The 18,898-nt window shown below is 29.9% G+C and overlaps 1 protein-coding gene across 1 annotated transcript in view; it reads right to left on the bottom strand.

Annotated features, from left to right (window-relative positions):
• LOC124362335 (retinitis pigmentosa 1-like 1 protein) overlaps positions 1 to 18,640 on the bottom strand; it is a 35,357-nt gene extending 16,717 nt beyond the window's left edge. The window contains exons 1-5 of the mRNA XM_046816753.1: positions 18,494 to 18,640; positions 7,383 to 7,601; positions 4,028 to 4,156; positions 2,896 to 3,019; positions 825 to 925 (exon numbers count right to left, since the gene is read on the bottom strand). Coding sequence (XP_046672709.1) covers positions 825 to 925; positions 2,896 to 3,019; positions 4,028 to 4,156; positions 7,383 to 7,577 — 549 coding nt within the window. The 5' untranslated portion in view covers positions 7,578 to 7,601; positions 18,494 to 18,640. The remainder of the gene's footprint in view (positions 1 to 824; positions 926 to 2,895; positions 3,020 to 4,027; positions 4,157 to 7,382; positions 7,602 to 18,493) is intronic.
• Between the last annotated feature and the right edge of the window lie 258 nt (positions 18,641 to 18,898).

Below are 18,898 nucleotides of genomic sequence, written 5' to 3'. Positions count from 1 at the left end.
AAATTATTTGTCTTATTTCTATGATTTTGTCATTTTTTCATATTAAACATATGTGTGTAACTAAATTTCCTAATAATTAATTCACTTGTTAACCACAGCGGAAAATATTAAAGATGACTTATAATTAAAGATGATAATTAATTATACCCTAATAATTATTTATATTTGCATTACACTTAACAAATTCTGTAATATAATTTAGTTTTAAACTACTACGATATATTTAATACATGGGATGTAACAAATTTTATCCATAGTTTACTTTGGATTAAGGGGCAAAATTTTGTAAATATCATCGCAAAAATTACTATTTTTTTCCTTTTAAAAAAGTGTTTTAAAATTTAAGAGTCAGAGTTCATTACTATAAACCAATAAAACAACTATAAAAAAAACGCGCCTCAAATAAGACAACATCTTGCTTGTATTAAATGTTCATATGAAGGGTATTTAGAACACGATCTTAATAATTATAAGGTTTTTTTATGAAAATAAGTTAAAAATTGAAAACTTAAATTCAGTACCAATAATGAAATCCTGTTAAAATGTTTTATAGTCTACACTGTTTCAATATTTGTAGTCACGAGAGATGAATTTTGATAACTTTTTATGAACCAATGCTAATGCGTTCTTAATAATTCTTTATTGTACTTAATTAGACTAGTTCATTAGTTAAATATTTTGTGGATATATTAAAGATATTAGCTAACTCACATGTATAGATTAGATTTTTAAAATAATATATTCAATAGATGGTAATATTAGTTAACGTAATGCATGTATTAACTAAAATGATGCAATCACCAAAAGTTTCTGTGAATGTTTACCTCGTAAGCTCTTTTCCTGATCTCGTATTCCAAGTCCCATTTTTCTCCTTCACATTCCCATATCCTTTGGTAGTAGTCTTCACAAATATCCATAAGGTCGTCTAGAATCGAACAAATTACAAAAAATACAACACATGTTAAATTGAGTGATGTCATCAGTTTTTGGTTTTAGTATTTTTATTTGTAACTGAATTCTGATTATAACCCAATAAGGTACAATTCTGAGGACAGGAAATATGGACAATGTTTGCGGTAATTCCACGTGGATTGGTGAGTATTTCAATCTGTATTTAGTGGCTTCTTATAAGCAGGTCCACAGAGAAATGGTTGAGGATAAGGATATAAATGATTTTGGAATATGTGAGATAACTGAAGGGACATTCTTTTAAAGAAAAACTCACATAATATGTCGTTTTATACGAGCCTGGTTTCAAAATTGCCTTAATTTCATACTTCGAATGTCTATAGTTCATCTTGAAGAAATACTTTTTTATTTTTAGCAATAAATTTAAAATCAAACACAATTATGGCAACTAAAGGCCGACTGCATCACCTTTAGCCTAGCTGTAAATGATGAACTACACAAGTTGACTCATGCTGCGTTGTATTCATGTATATCTTTGTCAGATATCTAAGGGATTTACTTTATATATCAACACGTACATATCTCAGTTTAATATATATTACTCCGGGTGAGACTCATTTAACATGAAAGGAAGGCAGTCTCCCATCTTGTATTGTTAAGGAGACTGAGCACGTCATTGCATTCTGATTGATTTATAAATAGGTATATATATATATACATACATGGTGTCAATTAATTCTGGAACCGGCCTTCCATATATCAAAGACGCTAATATACTCCTTGACTTTATCAATATTATATATTTTTAGTATGTACTAAAAACTCCACATTTCAAGCGACTCCCTATTTTCAAGTTCACCAATCCATCACACAAAGTTTTGTAACAAATAAATGCAAGCATAGGTCGAGTTGTACATCAAATTAGAAGCTTTTGCTATTAGAACACAACACAGCAAAGCGGACTTCAAATTGTTCACCTTAGGAACAAATTCGGAAGTTAACGGATTTTTAAAATTTAAACATTTAATTATGTTTCAACATTAAAAGAAAAAATCCATTATTAATGCCTTGCAAATAGTGACTTGATGCCTTTAGATTCCCTGATATATTAATAGTTATTAAAGCAAAGAAACAATACCATGAAAAAATACCGTAGATGCTAGCTACTAAATCAAGTGTTCAATCTGTAGATTGTGGTTTCTGATATTAATATTAAATGCTCTTCAACTTCAGCAACTCTGATCTGTTCCACTGCCATCAGTTGTTGATATTTAGCACTCCAAGTTGGTGGTAAGACTGGAAAATGGTTAAATATTTGGGCTAAATCAGTGAATTATCCAACAAAAGCATAACATTCTAAATAAAACTGTTTTAAAACCTATATTATCTACAACCTTATACAAGGACTAGTGTGGAAGGTTAACCCTTGGTACCATTTATTGAACGAAAAACAAGCGTTTTTGCACTAAGCCATCTTCAAAGTGTATACTCTTAACAAAACAGATGTTTATATTTAAATCGTGTGTACTAAGGGTTTCAGTTTTCTTTTCAAACGGATTTAACCTAACTTACACTAAATTATAAAATGTTTTTGTGTATATAGACTTAACATACTATCAGCTTTTCAAAATATTAACGAATTACAACAGAGGCATTTCACTTTATATCTCAAGGCCGTACTGACTTAATAACGGTCAAACTCTTAACCCCTCCCTCAAATATATTTCTACCTTCTCCTATCGTTCAATAGATGTAGAGAGATTAACTTAGAGATATTTCAGAATCATTATACCGAACATATTATAAATTGATTATGCGTGGTCCACGTTATTATATACTGTACCCACAGTTTACAATCAAAATTACTTTATAATAAAACATTTTGTTGTCATTAAATATAAGTAAACACATATCCTGGGATTTAAATCCATTATTCTTTAATACTTCTCATTCAAGCCTTTATCCATCACTAGTCGTCATACCCACCTTTGCTCGCCCATTCCAGATCCTCTGGGTCTCCGCATCTGTCTTCTATTATCCACTGTCTCTGAAGGGCCTTCTGTTCTTGTTCCTTCTTCAGTTCTTCAGCAGCCTTTCTCCTCAGCAACAACTATAATGGTTTTAAGTATTGAAAAAATATAAACTTCAGTATTTAGTTTTAAAATTAGGTATGTTTATTTTGTATAAATACATATATTGTATAAATAATTGTGAAACCTAATTGAAATAATTTTATAAAAAGAAGAATTTTATAACACCATTACAGTTTATAGTACTTATACTTTTTGTTTAGTGCGTTTTCTTAATTTATTTGAGAGAGAATAGTCTTTAAGTTTTACCGTTATAGTATAAAAGTGTTACAAAAATTAAGATAAAAATATTAGAAAAATAGGTGCATATAACTTTGAATCTTCTGGGTGACTCCATGAAAATATTCAATGGGGTAACTAATAATTTAAAAATATCACTTGAATAAATGTTGATGGAACTATGGCCAATTTTCAGATTTAACTTGATGAAATCATTCAATAAAATATAGTAAAGTGTAATGTTTTTCATCATATATCTAACTAATTAAACCAAAGAAATCAAGATTCAGTTGGTGCCATCAGGATCGATCATAGTTATTAAAATCTTAAGGTAATCTCATGCCATTTTGAACAGGCTTTTTAGATGTCTTTATGTTTTGGTTTATGTAAAATGTATTTAGTTTTCTGCTAAATATTCAAATCAATCAAATATTTGTATGTTTCTTTAAAAGATAAGATATTAATAAAACAATTACAAGACAACATCTATGGAATTTAACGAATGTGTTAACTTGAGTTGAATGATTCCTTTTGACATTTCTTGAATCGGTTATGCCATCCATTTGATAGTGTTCTTGTGAAAAAATATATTGTATCCATTTAGTAACACATACTGTACTAGAATAAAAATATCATAAAAACATAAAAAATGAAATGACGTGGTTCTTTATTTTTATTTCAGACTAGATTGTTATATTATAATTTCTATATTTTGGCGACTTTGTAAAATTGAAGACCCATTTTTAAGGACTCGCGGACCTTCATTGTAATTAGTGTAAGTTTATGGTTAGTAAAAGTTTATATATTACCCTAAGTTTCTTCTTCCTCTCTGGTGTCATGAAACCTTTCTTCGCTCTCCTTGCCTTGGAAGCTGCCTCCATCCGCGCGCGTAGCTCGGCCTTCCTCATCTCTATAGCTATCTGTTTCCTGATGGCCTCCTGGACATGGCAATTCTTGTCATACACTTTTCAGGCATCAACAACACACTTTATAGTATTTGGTCATTGTGACATTTGGGAAAAGTAATCATGCATCGATATTATAAAACAAATGCACGTTGTAATACATGCCCCTTTGGATGATGACGACAAACAAGTAATTAAGGTTTTTTACGAGTGCCAAATCCTAAATCTAGTACTATTTTTTTATTTCAACATTAGGGAGACGATACTTCATTATAAGGTTACAGCATTGCAACTATTATTTTTCCGATTCCTCAGAATGTCATTAATGTCATTCGCAAAATTCATGAATACTGCGGTATCTTCTTCAGAACATGTAACTGATAAATACCTAACCGGTTTTCAGATTTTATGGAGATAGATTTTATTTTAAAATGACACAACCAATAATTTGACACAGTTGTAAAAATTAACTAGTTAAATTGACCTACATATAATAAATTCAATGTATTTATTAGACTAAACTTATAAACCCATAATATTACACTGTAATGTTATAGTGAGAAAATACCCTAACTGTTCAAGTGACAAAAAATGCACAGAGTAAAAATTGACAGTCGTCTCAAGATTACGCAAGTATCGCATTGCCGGACTGAATTTCCATATGAATGATATATGTCTAAATGACAGATATACGAGTAGTCTATATTTATATCGATTAGCCACATCGTTATAAACATAGTCTACAGTCTATCCGCACAGCAATCCGTCTATCCGACATCAACTGTGTGTCTAATACTTGTACTTTTCAGTTATAAAACATGCAGGTGATGGCTATTATTAAGTAATTACTATTATATATAAATATACAGGATTGGAAACCAGACTTTCAAGAATAATGCTTATGGTTATAACGTGTATAAAGAAATTCAACTTTGGTCGGAAAAAAGAAGAATTTCTGTTTGCAAACAAGAGAATAGCTTCAATTAGATATTGAATACATTCACCAAAAATTGCTTTTTCAAACTGAGCTTTAAAACATAATAGATTATAAATTAGGTTTCCTTCTTTTTACCTTGTTATTAAGTGATAAATTAAATTTGTATCAATTAAAAGAAATAAAAATATTTTTTTATGAAATATGATTTAATCAGATGAATTAAAATTCAGTAAATCAAACACTTCCATTCCAAATACCTAACGGCTTTCTAAAACGAACAACGTATAATTTAGAATACTCATGAACATTACTTGGGCAATCTTTTCTAATTGGAACATGGACACGTATTGTTTAATAAGATTCATTTTTAAATACTTTTGTTATCACTTTATAAATATTCAGAAGTTTGTGGTTTATAGGTTTATATGAAAAGTTGAACGTGTCGGGGATTAAAAACATGGATTTAAAATAATGTAAAGAATAGAATCGATGTTACTAGGTTAAGTCACGCCCTGATATGAATTAAAGATAAAAAACTATTATTAATGAAATTAGTAATCTACTCGTAATAATATCAAATCCTACATGCAACTTCCACTCTAGTTCTAAGATATTATTAATAAAGATAGTGTGAGTGAGTTATTGTCGTTTCAATACGATACCTATTTTGTATACACAACCCATCGTGACACTGAAAAAATAACATTTATATTAATTTAACACGGAAAACTAATAAATTACATCTGAAATTTAATAAGGTTAGTAGAGGAAGTAGTTAAATAATAAATAATAAATACGTTCATAAAATTAAATATGATAAAAAGTCATTGGGGCTAAAATACATATTTTCATTATCCTTACTCATACAATAATAATTTGTCTCATACTTAAGGAAATATTAAGTGTCAATAAACTTTTATCACTTTTATACTTTTATTTTACGTACAATGTACATTTCGGAATCATTGATTCCATCTTCTGGTACAAATAAGGAACCTTATTTGTACCTGAAGATGGAATCAATGATTCCGAAATGTACATTGTACGTAAAATAAAAGTATAAAAGTGATAAAAGTTTATTAATATTATGTTATTATTTTAAAACACTTTTAGAGGCTACATCTCTAACATATTAAGTGTCTCTTTAAGACTTTATTGTGGTGATTAAAATATCACAGGCTACACAATTCAATAAGGTGCAACACTATCAAACTTTTTAAATGATGAACATAATTACTAAAACATGTGATTTTCTATGTAGGCTACCATAGTATGTAGTAATGATCTAGCAAAATTTTAATGAATACCCTATTAGATTTGGGAAAGCTAGATTGGTGTGTAAAAATAACATTTTTATGTAGAGATTTAATATATGTAGTTAAATATATAAAACGGATGAATACTCAAGAGCTTTGTGTAACTAAACATTTATAAATTTGGTTTAACGACAATTTATGATAGCTTTTTTAACTATTGTAAAAGTACTCATGAGCTACTGGCTTGTACAAGAATCGTATTAAACACAATAATGGGAGAGTCGATAGAGTACCAGGTCTATACCAAATGCACAAAAAGGTAGCATTAAAAATAAAATACATGAAAATAAATATACGAAATATGTACATGGAAGGTACATTGAAACATATATATATATATATATATATATATATATATATATATATATATATATATATATATTGTTTAACTCATAATGAGTACAGTTTGAACACCCTCAGTGAAGTTGTGGATAACTTAAAGGAGCACCTTAACCAGTTCTTTAATAAAAAGTAGAAAAATAGAAAAAGTCAGAAAAATACCCAACTTACTACACATTTTAATCTAAGTTTCAGCTCAACAAACACCCAGTTACCAAATTTAGTAATTTTTTACAATTAGTTTAGTCGAACTAAGACATAAACCATCTTTAAACAACATTGTAGATGAGATAAATATTTTACAATAAATTTTAACGATGATTTTTAAATAAATAAGGCTGGCTAACGAACTAACTCAAACTTGTCGTTTTACGGTTTTCATATTAGTGCTATCACTATATCAATATAAAATTTTGGTCTAAAGCGTTTAGAAACTACGCAATTTTATTCATAACAAGAGTGAGAAATTATGATTTCAGGGATTATGATCAGCAAAGACGTAATCACATTTTCCGGTAAGTTTGTCAAATTGATTGCAATAGGCAGATTTCAGGGGAAATTTAGATAAAATGTACTTGTGCAAAAGTTATCGTAAAACACCTTGAAGAAACATAATAAATCCAAACCAAACTGCCAAATTTGTTGTGCTCTCAGATGCTCACCTTACTTCCTCCTCAGGAGTGAGTTGGGGCTCCTCCGGGGCTTTTACTTCTTCTTCCTCCGCAACGACTTCTGTCTCTGTCTCCTGGATCTTTCCCTCATTCTCCACATCCAGGGGCTTTATCTCAGTGTCAGAGATAAGGTCTTCTGGTGGTCTTAATCCACTTTCCGTGGAGAGTTCTGAAGGTAGCTCTGGAGGCATTCTGGCTGGATGATGTCAGTGAATCTGTAGAGGACAAGTCTGAGCTAGAGATACATAGTATGGTAAACATCGATAGCAAGTAACTTGAATGAATAATGTAATGGAAATTGTAAAAGGGTTAGTGCTAAAAAATAATTATAATCCAATTCACCGATCCACAAATTACAAAAAAGTGATTACAAAACTTTTACACCAATCTGGGAATAAATTCAAGGAAAACAAAAAACCAGAAAAAATAATGTAATTTCACAGAAAACACAAAATAAAGCAAATAAAAATTTGCTTTTTATGCTTTACAATATTTATTAAAATATAGTTATAACGAATTTTGAATTTTAGATTTTCAAAACTTACATAACGTTTTTATTCACACAATAAAAAGACATTTGTTGGTTACTTATCATCTGATTCCAACAAATTAAGCATAATTATTTTTGCCTTTGTTAGTGCCTAGTTTAGGCACCTTTGCTTTGTTATTCGTAAAATTTTACATCCCTCAAAATTTTAAATGATTTATCATAATGTCTCTAAGATATTCTTGGCAGGAAAAATCTTAGTATATACATTACAGTATTTGTCCTTTTGTGCCATAAGAACACATGGTTGTAAAATTATCATTGGAAATTACAATACAAAGACAAACAAATTGATTTTGCACCTTTTCATGTACTTCATATCAACTATTGGCAATAGTTTTGCAGTATATTTTACTATCCACAAAATATTTTTTTAATATCAATTAATAAATAAACTAGTCCATTCTGGTGTGTAGAGTTAATGTAAATGCTCATATAATTTTTAAACGAATCTGTCCAGGCCTCAGAGCAAAACCTGGGTTCCAAGACAAATAAGTTACAAGCAGACGTCCAAACATACAGTATCCCAAACCTGCAATATATTATTAAAATACAAAACTGTGTAGGCCTATATTATAAAACGACATTTCTTTATTGCTTAACTTACACTTATTTTGTTAATTGTTTGCGAGCACCTATCCACTCGTTGTATTACCTTCCAAGGTCCCTTCCCTTTCTCCATTTCTTTTTTTAATTTTGTTAGTAATGTTAAAAAATAGATTATATAATTGGTAGTGGCTATGACTGTACAATAGAAGTCATTACTACTAAACCCATATACGATAAATGAATACTGATTCAGTTTATAACTGGTACTAAAGGATTAAATACTAAGAGATTGCATAAGTGATATTGAAATACTACTTTCAAAGAGTACCAAAACGTTGTTATAGAAGTTTTATTTCAGTCATAAACAAAGTATAAGCACATCACACCACGTATCGCGTAAAATTTATTATGTACATGATAAAATGTCTTATTATTGTACTGAGCTTATTTACAAATTTGTATGTTTTACGATTTTAGCTATCATGATTAGCCATAAGAAGAATGTATAAATATTCACTAACGGTGTGCAAAATCCCATGCGTAGCATACAGAATCTTGGAACTCAATGTTGCTTATGTAGAAATAAAGCTTTAATCAAAAGTCTATTCATTAGTTCGGTTCCAACCCCTTGAGTGGTAGATTGCGGTAACACTAAGGCAGTTAGGTCACTTGGTACTATCATGAAACCCACCACAATAACCTTAGTGTAGGCCAGACAGTAGGTTAGACGTACACTAAGTGAATGGAGGTTCTTGTCCTTGGCCAGTGGGGAGAATGTGTCGGTGGTTAGTGGCTAACCCCCACACAGGTGACCGTGGTTTTAGGTAACGGGATAATTATACTCACCGACAGCATTAAATACAGGGTTCCACTCTGAGTCTATAGAACCAGTACGTCAGGCGTTTCATGTTCATACTGCATTGTATCTGACATTTCTGTAGTATCAGTAAAGGACTTTTATAATAAATGTTTAATGTGTCTACATAATAAGTAAAATTTATTTTATATTATTTATTTTAATAATTATTAATTTCCATAGTAGAATTACATAAATAGAATAAATTTCTTCTGTGAAGGTATACAACAATAACAAATAACCACAAAAAATTCATATGAAAACTTGAATCACTTTAATTATTAGAAATTTAAGTAGCCGATGAACTATTGAATTAGTTTTCGGGAGTTTACTGCTTAACCCTCTATAAAATTTTAAATTACATTTAAAATAGTTTTTATTCCTGAAACAATATAAAAAATGAGTTGTTAGTTTACTCGAAGTTATTAAAATACAACAACTCACATGTATAGTACAGTATTGTGAAATAAAACGTGTAATTTAATTAGTATTGTGTCACGGACTCATCGCTCAGTAGTGAGAACAATTATTACTATGAGATTCAGAAGATAGTTGTGTTTTTTATGTTGAGGCAATCACAGTTTTTTTAACATTATTAGTGCATTATGGTTTTTTACTACGATTTTAATTATTTAATTATTTTTGTCTATTTATAAAGGATTTGATTATTGATTGAAGTTAACACATTTTTAACACTGTTCTGCCTATAGCACTTAGTTAAGAAGTTGACTTCTTTGCCGCTAGGTATCAGCACTTTATACTGAGGCCTATGTGTTTTGTGTTGATAAGGAAGACTACAACTATTCAAATAGATTATGTTTTTTGTAGTCCTTGATCTCGAACGATGCAAAGAGTTGGTTTTGAGCTTTTTCGTTGCAGATTTTTTTTAGATCTCTTCAGACAGGTATTGATTCCAGATTGTGAATCAATACACAAGCAAGTCTGTGACAGCGTCAGAATTCAGACGGTGCATTAAGAGAAAGGTGAAATGGCTTAACTCAACATTCATATGGCAGACGGTTACCCATAAGAGCAATGAAAAATTATTCGCTAACGTTGATCCGTATCTCATGGCGTGACATGCAGCATTAGTAGCTTAAAATGATCTTTTGGTGCATTCGCAATGTATTATATATTTCTAATTTTATCAAAAAACTTACCACTTATTAAAAAGTTGCAACCCTTAAAACCATCCCTTAGAACAACACAAAAACTGTTATTGAAGATTTTATATGTTTTGCTGATATGCATTTGATCAATTATAACTTTTCAAAAGCTTGCAATTGTTGCATAATTATATTGTAACTTTTTATTTGCCCCCAAAACCCATATGGATGATGTACCAATTAAAAAATATCTTTTATAAAAACATAGCGTTAAGTTATATTTATTAAAATTGACTATAAGTCATGTGTTATATGATGATATAATACATTTAATAATTTCGTTGAATTTAGTTTCAATATTTTTTAACTAAACTATAACAAACAAAATTATTTGTTTACATTATAAAAACATGTACAAATGACATTTTCTATAACAATTGACTATTACTTTTGAATTATATACATATTAAATAAAACAATAAATAATAATCTATAGTACAATATTTATTTCTCATCTTTATCAACATCGTTATTTCTCAATATATTAATTCTCTATGAATTTTTACTTTGTCTAGCAAGTACTCTGCTTTTCCTCCAAATAATTTTTCAGCAACTAATCTGTGGTCCAACTATTGTATACATGCATGTTATCGTATATCTATAGATTATTAAGATACCAGCTAAAGAAGTGCGCGCGCGTACACATAGGTGATGGTAATTTACGTGCTCCAAAAACTTTAGCGAAAAAATTTGTTTTTGTTTTTTTTTTTATTATGACGTTTTTATTTTTAGTTATAATTTACCCAATCCTCATTTTTCGGAATTTGAAGCGTTAAAATTACCATTATTTAGATTATTTTGAGCATTTAATTTTTTATATTAATTGTAAGTAAGAAAGGTAGTCGTCGTGCTCAGTTTTAAGCTTCTAATGGTCAAAGCTCAGTCAAATTCTTGCTACAAAAATTAAAAAGCAAATTCCTCAGTAAAAATACTTAAATTTTATATTCATTTTTTAAACTGTCCAATATTGAAACACTTTAAATATTTTAGAAAAAATGCCGATAAATAAAACTTTTTTGTTCAAAAACGAATAAAAAGTTTCAAAACATTTTAGTTTCTAAATCTGTCCCTAAAATTATTATTGCAGTATGAATAAAGTCAACTGACGATGAATTACGTTTAATTTCATTTTTAGCCGTAAAGTAATAAGTTTTAATAGAGATTGTTTTCTCATAAATCAAGAAAACAATTTTATTTTGTTTTTAACTACATTAATTTTCATACAATTGAGTTTTTCAAGTACTCAATTTTAAGGTTTATTTAAGTACTTATTACGAAATATGTAATACGAAGCTTATTAAAAAGCTTTATTTTTTACGCTAATGACATTAATTGTTTTAATTTTAATTATCTTGCAAATTGACTTCAGCTGTAACTCGGTTTGTATAATACCTACAAAAATAGTCTGTACTAAAAGTTCTTATACACATTGAGTGAATGGAACTTGGCCTATAATAGCCTATATCTGACATTTAAAAATATCATTAAATAACTTTTATGATACATATTTGATGTTTTCATATATATACAGAGTGAGTTTTATGTCCTGGCACACCTGGAATTTAAACGGCCCGAGACATCTATGTGAAACCTTGACCCTACCTATTATAACATATTTTTTAAATTTTTCAAGTTGTTGAAAATTTTGTCCCCCTTTTCTAAAGGGGGGTAAAGGGGGGCAACTAAACATTTTCAAATACAAACCCCTATCATGTCTCAAGGTTTTGCACACGTCTAGCACACTGTCAAACAGCCGAAGGTTTGAAAACCTGCTACATTAAAACAGGTAACTGTTTTTACAATTTGCGTTAGTGTTGACTCATGTTACGATAAACAGGACAAGACAGTTACTGATTTTATTATTGTAAATTTTTCATAAAATCTGTTAAAATAATCGTAGAGACCTCTAGTTTGTATTAGTGGATTTATTTTTGTATTCCCTTTAAAATGAGGGGTCACATGATAGGGGTTTGTATTTGAAAATGTTTAGTTGCCCCACTTTACCCCCCTTAGAAAAGGGGGGAAAAATTTTCAACAACTTGAAAAATTTAAAAAATATGTTATAATAGGTATGGTCAAGGTTTCACATAGATATCTCGGGCCGTTAAAATTATATCCAGGTGTGCCAGTACATAAAACTCACTCTGTATATATATATATATATATAAAGTAAAGATTAAATATATTTATTTATTAAAATAATTACTTAAATTTATAGCAGCTTTAAATAAATATCATACTTTTCCTAAGCATCATAATTTACTTCTTTATTGAATGACGTTTCAATACGTATCTTTATAATTTAGAGTAAAAGTGGACGTTTTCAATTTGAATACATATATTATAAAAATCTTATAATGAGGTGTGTTTAATTTTCTGAGGTGAAGTTATAATAATCTAAATAACTGTGGTAAATTCATATAGACTTGAATTACTTTCCTAATGTCTGTATTTAGTCTCTAATAAATAACCAATACGGGCAACGAAGTATACACAGGAATAAAAGAATTAAGTCTGAAAAACGCAATGTTTTATTTTTGTTTTTATATTCTTCAATCATTGAAACCGGAATATTAATAAGTGTTTGTGGGATTGTAAATCTAATTTTACACATATGATTTTCGAGAAAAAGTAATGCTTAACTGTACAAGTTTCCAAAGTACATTTTTAATTATTTTGATTCCTGGAACTATATATAATAGACATCAGTTATTAGTTCCCTCACGAACTACGAAATGTTCAACACACACCAAAAACACATACTGTTAAATAATTTATGTTACTTAATTGGCATTGTTTCAAGGACTCATAACTTAATAGTGAAGACGAATAATATCAGATTCTGAAGATAGTTGTATTTTAATCTTGAGCCTCTCAGAATTTTTCTATCACTTTTAATACATAATGGTTTTACAACCTTTATTATCCTTTATAAATGGTTTGAATATTGATTTGATATGACTAACCTTTAACATCGGTCTGCCTAGAGCGCTTAGTTAACAAGTTGATTTCTTGGCCGCTAGATCTCAGCACCTTATGCTGAGGTTCATGTATTTTGTTGATAAGCAGACTATTTAGCTTTTTAATTCTTACCTTTTGATTGAAGCGTAGGAGGATGTTAAAGGGAGCACGCCACTCCATGTGTAGCATAACAGGGTTCGCTAAGTTTCATGTAAAAGGTTTAAGTGTAATAATAGCTTATTTCATTTTGAAATATCCTGCAAATACACAGATTCAGAAAATTATATAGAGACAAAATCATTACATCTCCCGAAAGACAAAAGAGAATCTGTGCCAGCCTACTGAGTGGTATGCTTCAATGATGCTCAACCAAATCAAATGGATGGACGTTCACCATGATAGAACTTACTCTTGTCTATGTATAAATGAAGTTTGTGCAAAATATAACGTCTACAGAAGATTCTTCTAGAGATATATTGCCACATAATACATTGAAATTTTGGTACATTGAGTTGAGTTCCATAGCAGTGTTTGAATAATAAAAGTTGCAGTGAAGTAGATATTGCACTACAATGCAAGAGTGCGTTGCAACCAGGTTTTTTATATATGGAATTTCGCTCTATTATTTTTCTTTTTACTGTACACGTATAATGTACACGTATTACAATTTTGTTTTTATTTTACTAAAAATAGTACTTCGATATTAAAACCAATTGGCTAAGCGTCAGCGAAGGTCGTGACGCTGAGAATTGTCCATTTCAGTCTGTCTGTCAGGCATACTGAATCTGTGTATAAAGTTTGATTTTATATGAGGAATACAGAGTTCGACTATGGTGCATGTAACTCAGTGATTTGCCTGAGCGTTAGGGAATATTTTAAAATTGGTTTTATGTGTATCTATGATGGCGATGAGAAAAAAGTATAATACATAAATGTATACTATTGAAGAAGTGATTTTTCATAAACAATTTTAAGTATAGAGATTAATAATGAAATGATTAATAATGAACGTAAACACATTTTTATTGTAGAGATGAAGATAGGTTTGTTTTAGTCCTATCTACCACTCAACTTTAAACTCGAAATATCTTTGAGATAGTTAGGCTATATGCATTATAAAATGTTTTATTAATGTTCTTAGTTTGTTTATCCATTTATTTATTTTACGATTTTATTGTTGCCATCATGGTTAGTAATAAGAGAAATGTAAAAATATTCACTAACGCTGTACACAATCCCATGATTGACATGCAGCATCATCGAACTCACTGTTGCCTGTATAGAAATAAAGCTTCAGGCAAACGTTTATTCATCAGTTCGGTATCGTCGTTTGGCCAGACAAATCTTCAATCAAAGCGTAATATTATAATTATATAGTGGATTCACTGTGGTTGCGTGCATAAGATCAAGTCTAAAACTTCATTTATTTTGAAATCACCTGCGGACAGACAAAAAGAAAATAATGTAGAAAAAAAATTATTACACGGCCCCGGCGGATAAATAATACCCGCCTACTGAGTGATATTCCCCCCTCAACATCGCCCTTCAATGACGTTCAGACAAATCCAATAGATAGACATGTGCCATAACAGAACACAAACTTGGCTATGTAGGAAAGAAGTTTTATGCAAAATTTAAACTCTACAGATGAATAATGACGTGAAATTAAAAATGACCTTATCTTTTGAGGGGTTTTGCAGACCTCTCCACCACTCAACTGGATATGTTTGGCAAAAACACCCAAAAACTCAAATATAGTTAGTACCGGTATTATTAGTTAAGATATGTGATTTAATTATTTCATGGCTTATTAGTCAAAATAAAAATTATCAGATTCAGATGTGTTTTTGATCTTTGGCTATCACAGTTTTGCAGTTTGACTTTATTATGAACCATGCATACTTATTAATACTACTTTGAAATGATCCAGCATCTTTTATATCGAAAGGCCTAATAAATAAATAATACATTTACAATTATTGATAAAATATGTAAATGGTTTAATTACGAAATAACAATTTAACATTGCTCTCAATATAGCACTCAGTAACGAGTGAACTTGGGTTCTAGTTCTCAACACTTCATACTGAGGCAATGTGTTATGTTGATAAGGCAGAATATTTTGCTTTTTCATCCTTCAATCAAACATTAATCGAGTGAATAAATTATGAGTTGATTATTTAAACCATTGAAGGTATAAACATATCGCTGGCTCCACTATTTACTATTTTAGAAACAAGAAAAAGCAAACTAATTATGTATGTTACTTATTCTGAAATGTAACCAACATTTTTAGTTTTAAGGATCACTTTTTAAGGGTAAAACGAATCTAAATCACTTAAAAGTTTTGTAAATATAATTAATCATGAAACAATCATTAAATTTTCAAAACTTATACAATTATTTATATAAAAAATCTAAAATGACCTTTATTGCAGTTAGACGCATATAAGCAAACAATGCACACCTCAGTTATCTATATTGTAAAAGATCAGTAGAGCATCTTGAAACCTACAGTTTTAAAGTCATTACAATAATACCGGTTGGGGTTAATCAGAGATAAAAGTAGAGCTATGGAATACAAATCTACAATATACGTGTATTTATAATGAGTTATATTATTCATTGAAGAAGACTATTACAGCTTACGATACTAAAAGGGTTTTATAAGTTCTAACTGTACTGTGCTGCTAAAGCGTAGTTGCTCAATCGGTTGCAATGTTATTGTTGTTATCAAGGTTATTGTGCCGCTTAATTCGTCATTTTAAGTATTTTGCGGTAAGTTAAAATAATAGATTGTTAGTTCTTAGTAAACTATCGTAATATTGAAATTGAAACGTTTAAACGAATCATGATTCCATCATTGTACGACACTGTGTCGTGCTCACTTCAACGTCAGTCATTGTGGTACCCTTCTAAAGTGATTATAAAGTAGGAAAATTAATTCCAAAATAAAGTTTCTGCATTAGAACTTAACACAAATAGCAATCTCGTACAGTTTAAAGAGAAAAACAATTATTACATGGTTTTTGAGAGTGTAATTTACAGTAATGAAGAATAAATGAAAAAATGTAAATTAATTATAATTATATATATATAATTAATTTAAATTTCTATTTCTATTCCTATGATATAATGATACAGCGGAAATTAAACGATGAAGACCTACTGAAGATATAAATAATATAAAGCATAGACTAATGCAGCTTGCCGTATCCAAATTGAGCTGTATGAAAAAATAGATAAATCCAAAATGATCAGCTGAATATTCTAAAGAACAGCATGAATAACCACGTACTTTATCCAGAAAAAAATGTTTAGTGTGCTATTTTTGGGAGAACGATTCGATTATCATTATTAATTTAATTTACTGTATGAAATGGATTTTCGTATTGGCACAGAAGTACAATTTAAAATTTAAGAACATACAAGTTACATACAACATACATACAAGTTACATACATACATACATACGGTTTCAACAGGATAATACCTCGGCACATATTAGAATAGTCAATGATAATTTGATATAGACAACTTCTAAGATATGTGATTTCACGACGTGTTGGTATTCCGTAGACCACACGAATCTGAGAATTAACATCTTGTAACTGTTTTACATAGAGCTTTCTAACAAGTTCTTAGGATATTGCTGGACTGAAGCAGAGTATAAAACAGAGGTTACTGTTATTCCTGTCATGTTACGGAAGGTATCAAGTAAGTATAAGTAGAAGGTGGTATGTAGCCTGTGTGGATATGAAAGAACACCATTTTGAATTATTTACATTGACGTAAATAGATATGGCGTAGTCATGTAAATATTTTTTAGTATTACCAAAATACAACTACACTTTCTTTAGTACTATCTAAATCATAAGTTTTTGGGGTCATATGTATTTAAAAGTTCTCGTGCATTTGCAATAAGAGGTATCCATGGTTAGTTTAGTAATCACTAACAGTGGATGCAGTTAACATTTATTAAATTGTACTATTCAATGGTTCACTAAGTCATTTACTTGCATGACTACTTACATAATGAATTCTTAAATGTTCAGTACTAAAAGAAATCCATATTAATTTTACTATTAGTCTCTAAAGGTCATTAGGTTACTAACCAGATGTAACAACTTTAGATCTCCGTCAACTAAGTGAATTATCTATGCGCAATATAATTTATTCACTTAATTTTTTTTATAACAACAAACACTTCTTACTTCTTTAGTACATTATTTTGTGCAAAATGTCTGGAAATACGTGATTTTATTTCACTACTCCATTTAATTTTACATTACTACTGTTTCTCCGAGTGCGTATACTGTTTGGTGTGAAAACAATACACTACTACTACTACTACTACTACTACTACTACTACTATCTACTTTGTTCCAAGGGCATACTTAACTAATTGTAATATGAACGTGACAAATCTTAGTTAGCCGAATATTTATAATAAGTTCCAGCTTCGGGTTGTAAATTCTCGACAGTGTACAATTCGACTTCTATAGAGGTTTGAATTTGTATCAGATTACGAAGTATCAAACTCAATATTAATGGAAAAGAACATTCACTTCCACATTTAATTTGATTCTTGAATGGTTATTGTACCTTTCATTGGTAAGAAGGTCGGTTCACCATAACAACACTAATCAAGAAAGGTGGTACGGTTGTAAACATAACATGATGGATAAAGGAAGATTTATTCCCGTATGTAAATTGATGAAATGTATATAATTATTTATTCAAATAAACACTTTTGTTCTAACCTCAAAGTAAAATAAATACAATTAGACTACCAATACCAACAAGTTTAATTAATTATTTATAATGAAACATTATTTTTAAGTAGCTGTAAGTTAAAATCAATATTTTTATACTTCATTCATAAAATAGTTTTTACGAAGGTATAAAATACCGATTTGATCAAAAGATTAATATAGAATACATTATAATTGTAAATGTTTTCAGTTGATGTGCTTACCGAAGGTAAAAGGAACAACAGCGGTAAATAACGGTAAAAGTTAGACTTACCGATAATGAAGTTGTGTAGCGATTGCAGTCGCACTCTAGGCTGTAAGGGGACTGAGGGACAAGCGCTATTTCAGGACCAGGAAACTGGGACGCTCCTGAAAGGTTATCCCACGTGGATGCCTGGGATGCAGAGGTGACGTGTCAATCACATTCTTCTCTCTGATGACCGCGCCCAAAATCCCTGACCTCCGCTAAATAAAGCCCCGTGAGAGACCCGTGGTGGACACACTTCAAAATTCCTTCACTGACACTACTTACGTACTAGCTGACTAACGCATACTGTATTGATTCGTAAGCTTCAATTTGGTAGAAACGTACAAAGTATTACTCATTTAATTGTGTCCGTCCGGTAGAAAGAGTTACATGGATAACAATACAATTCTTCTAAATGTGTAACCCACTAAA

This window comes from Homalodisca vitripennis, chromosome 5 (genome assembly GCF_021130785.1).
Source record: "Homalodisca vitripennis isolate AUS2020 chromosome 5, UT_GWSS_2.1, whole genome shotgun sequence".
NCBI lineage: Eukaryota > Metazoa > Arthropoda > Insecta > Hemiptera > Cicadellidae > Homalodisca > Homalodisca vitripennis.
Note: the sequence above shows the minus strand (reverse complement) of the source record. Positions and strands in the feature narration are given on the sequence as shown.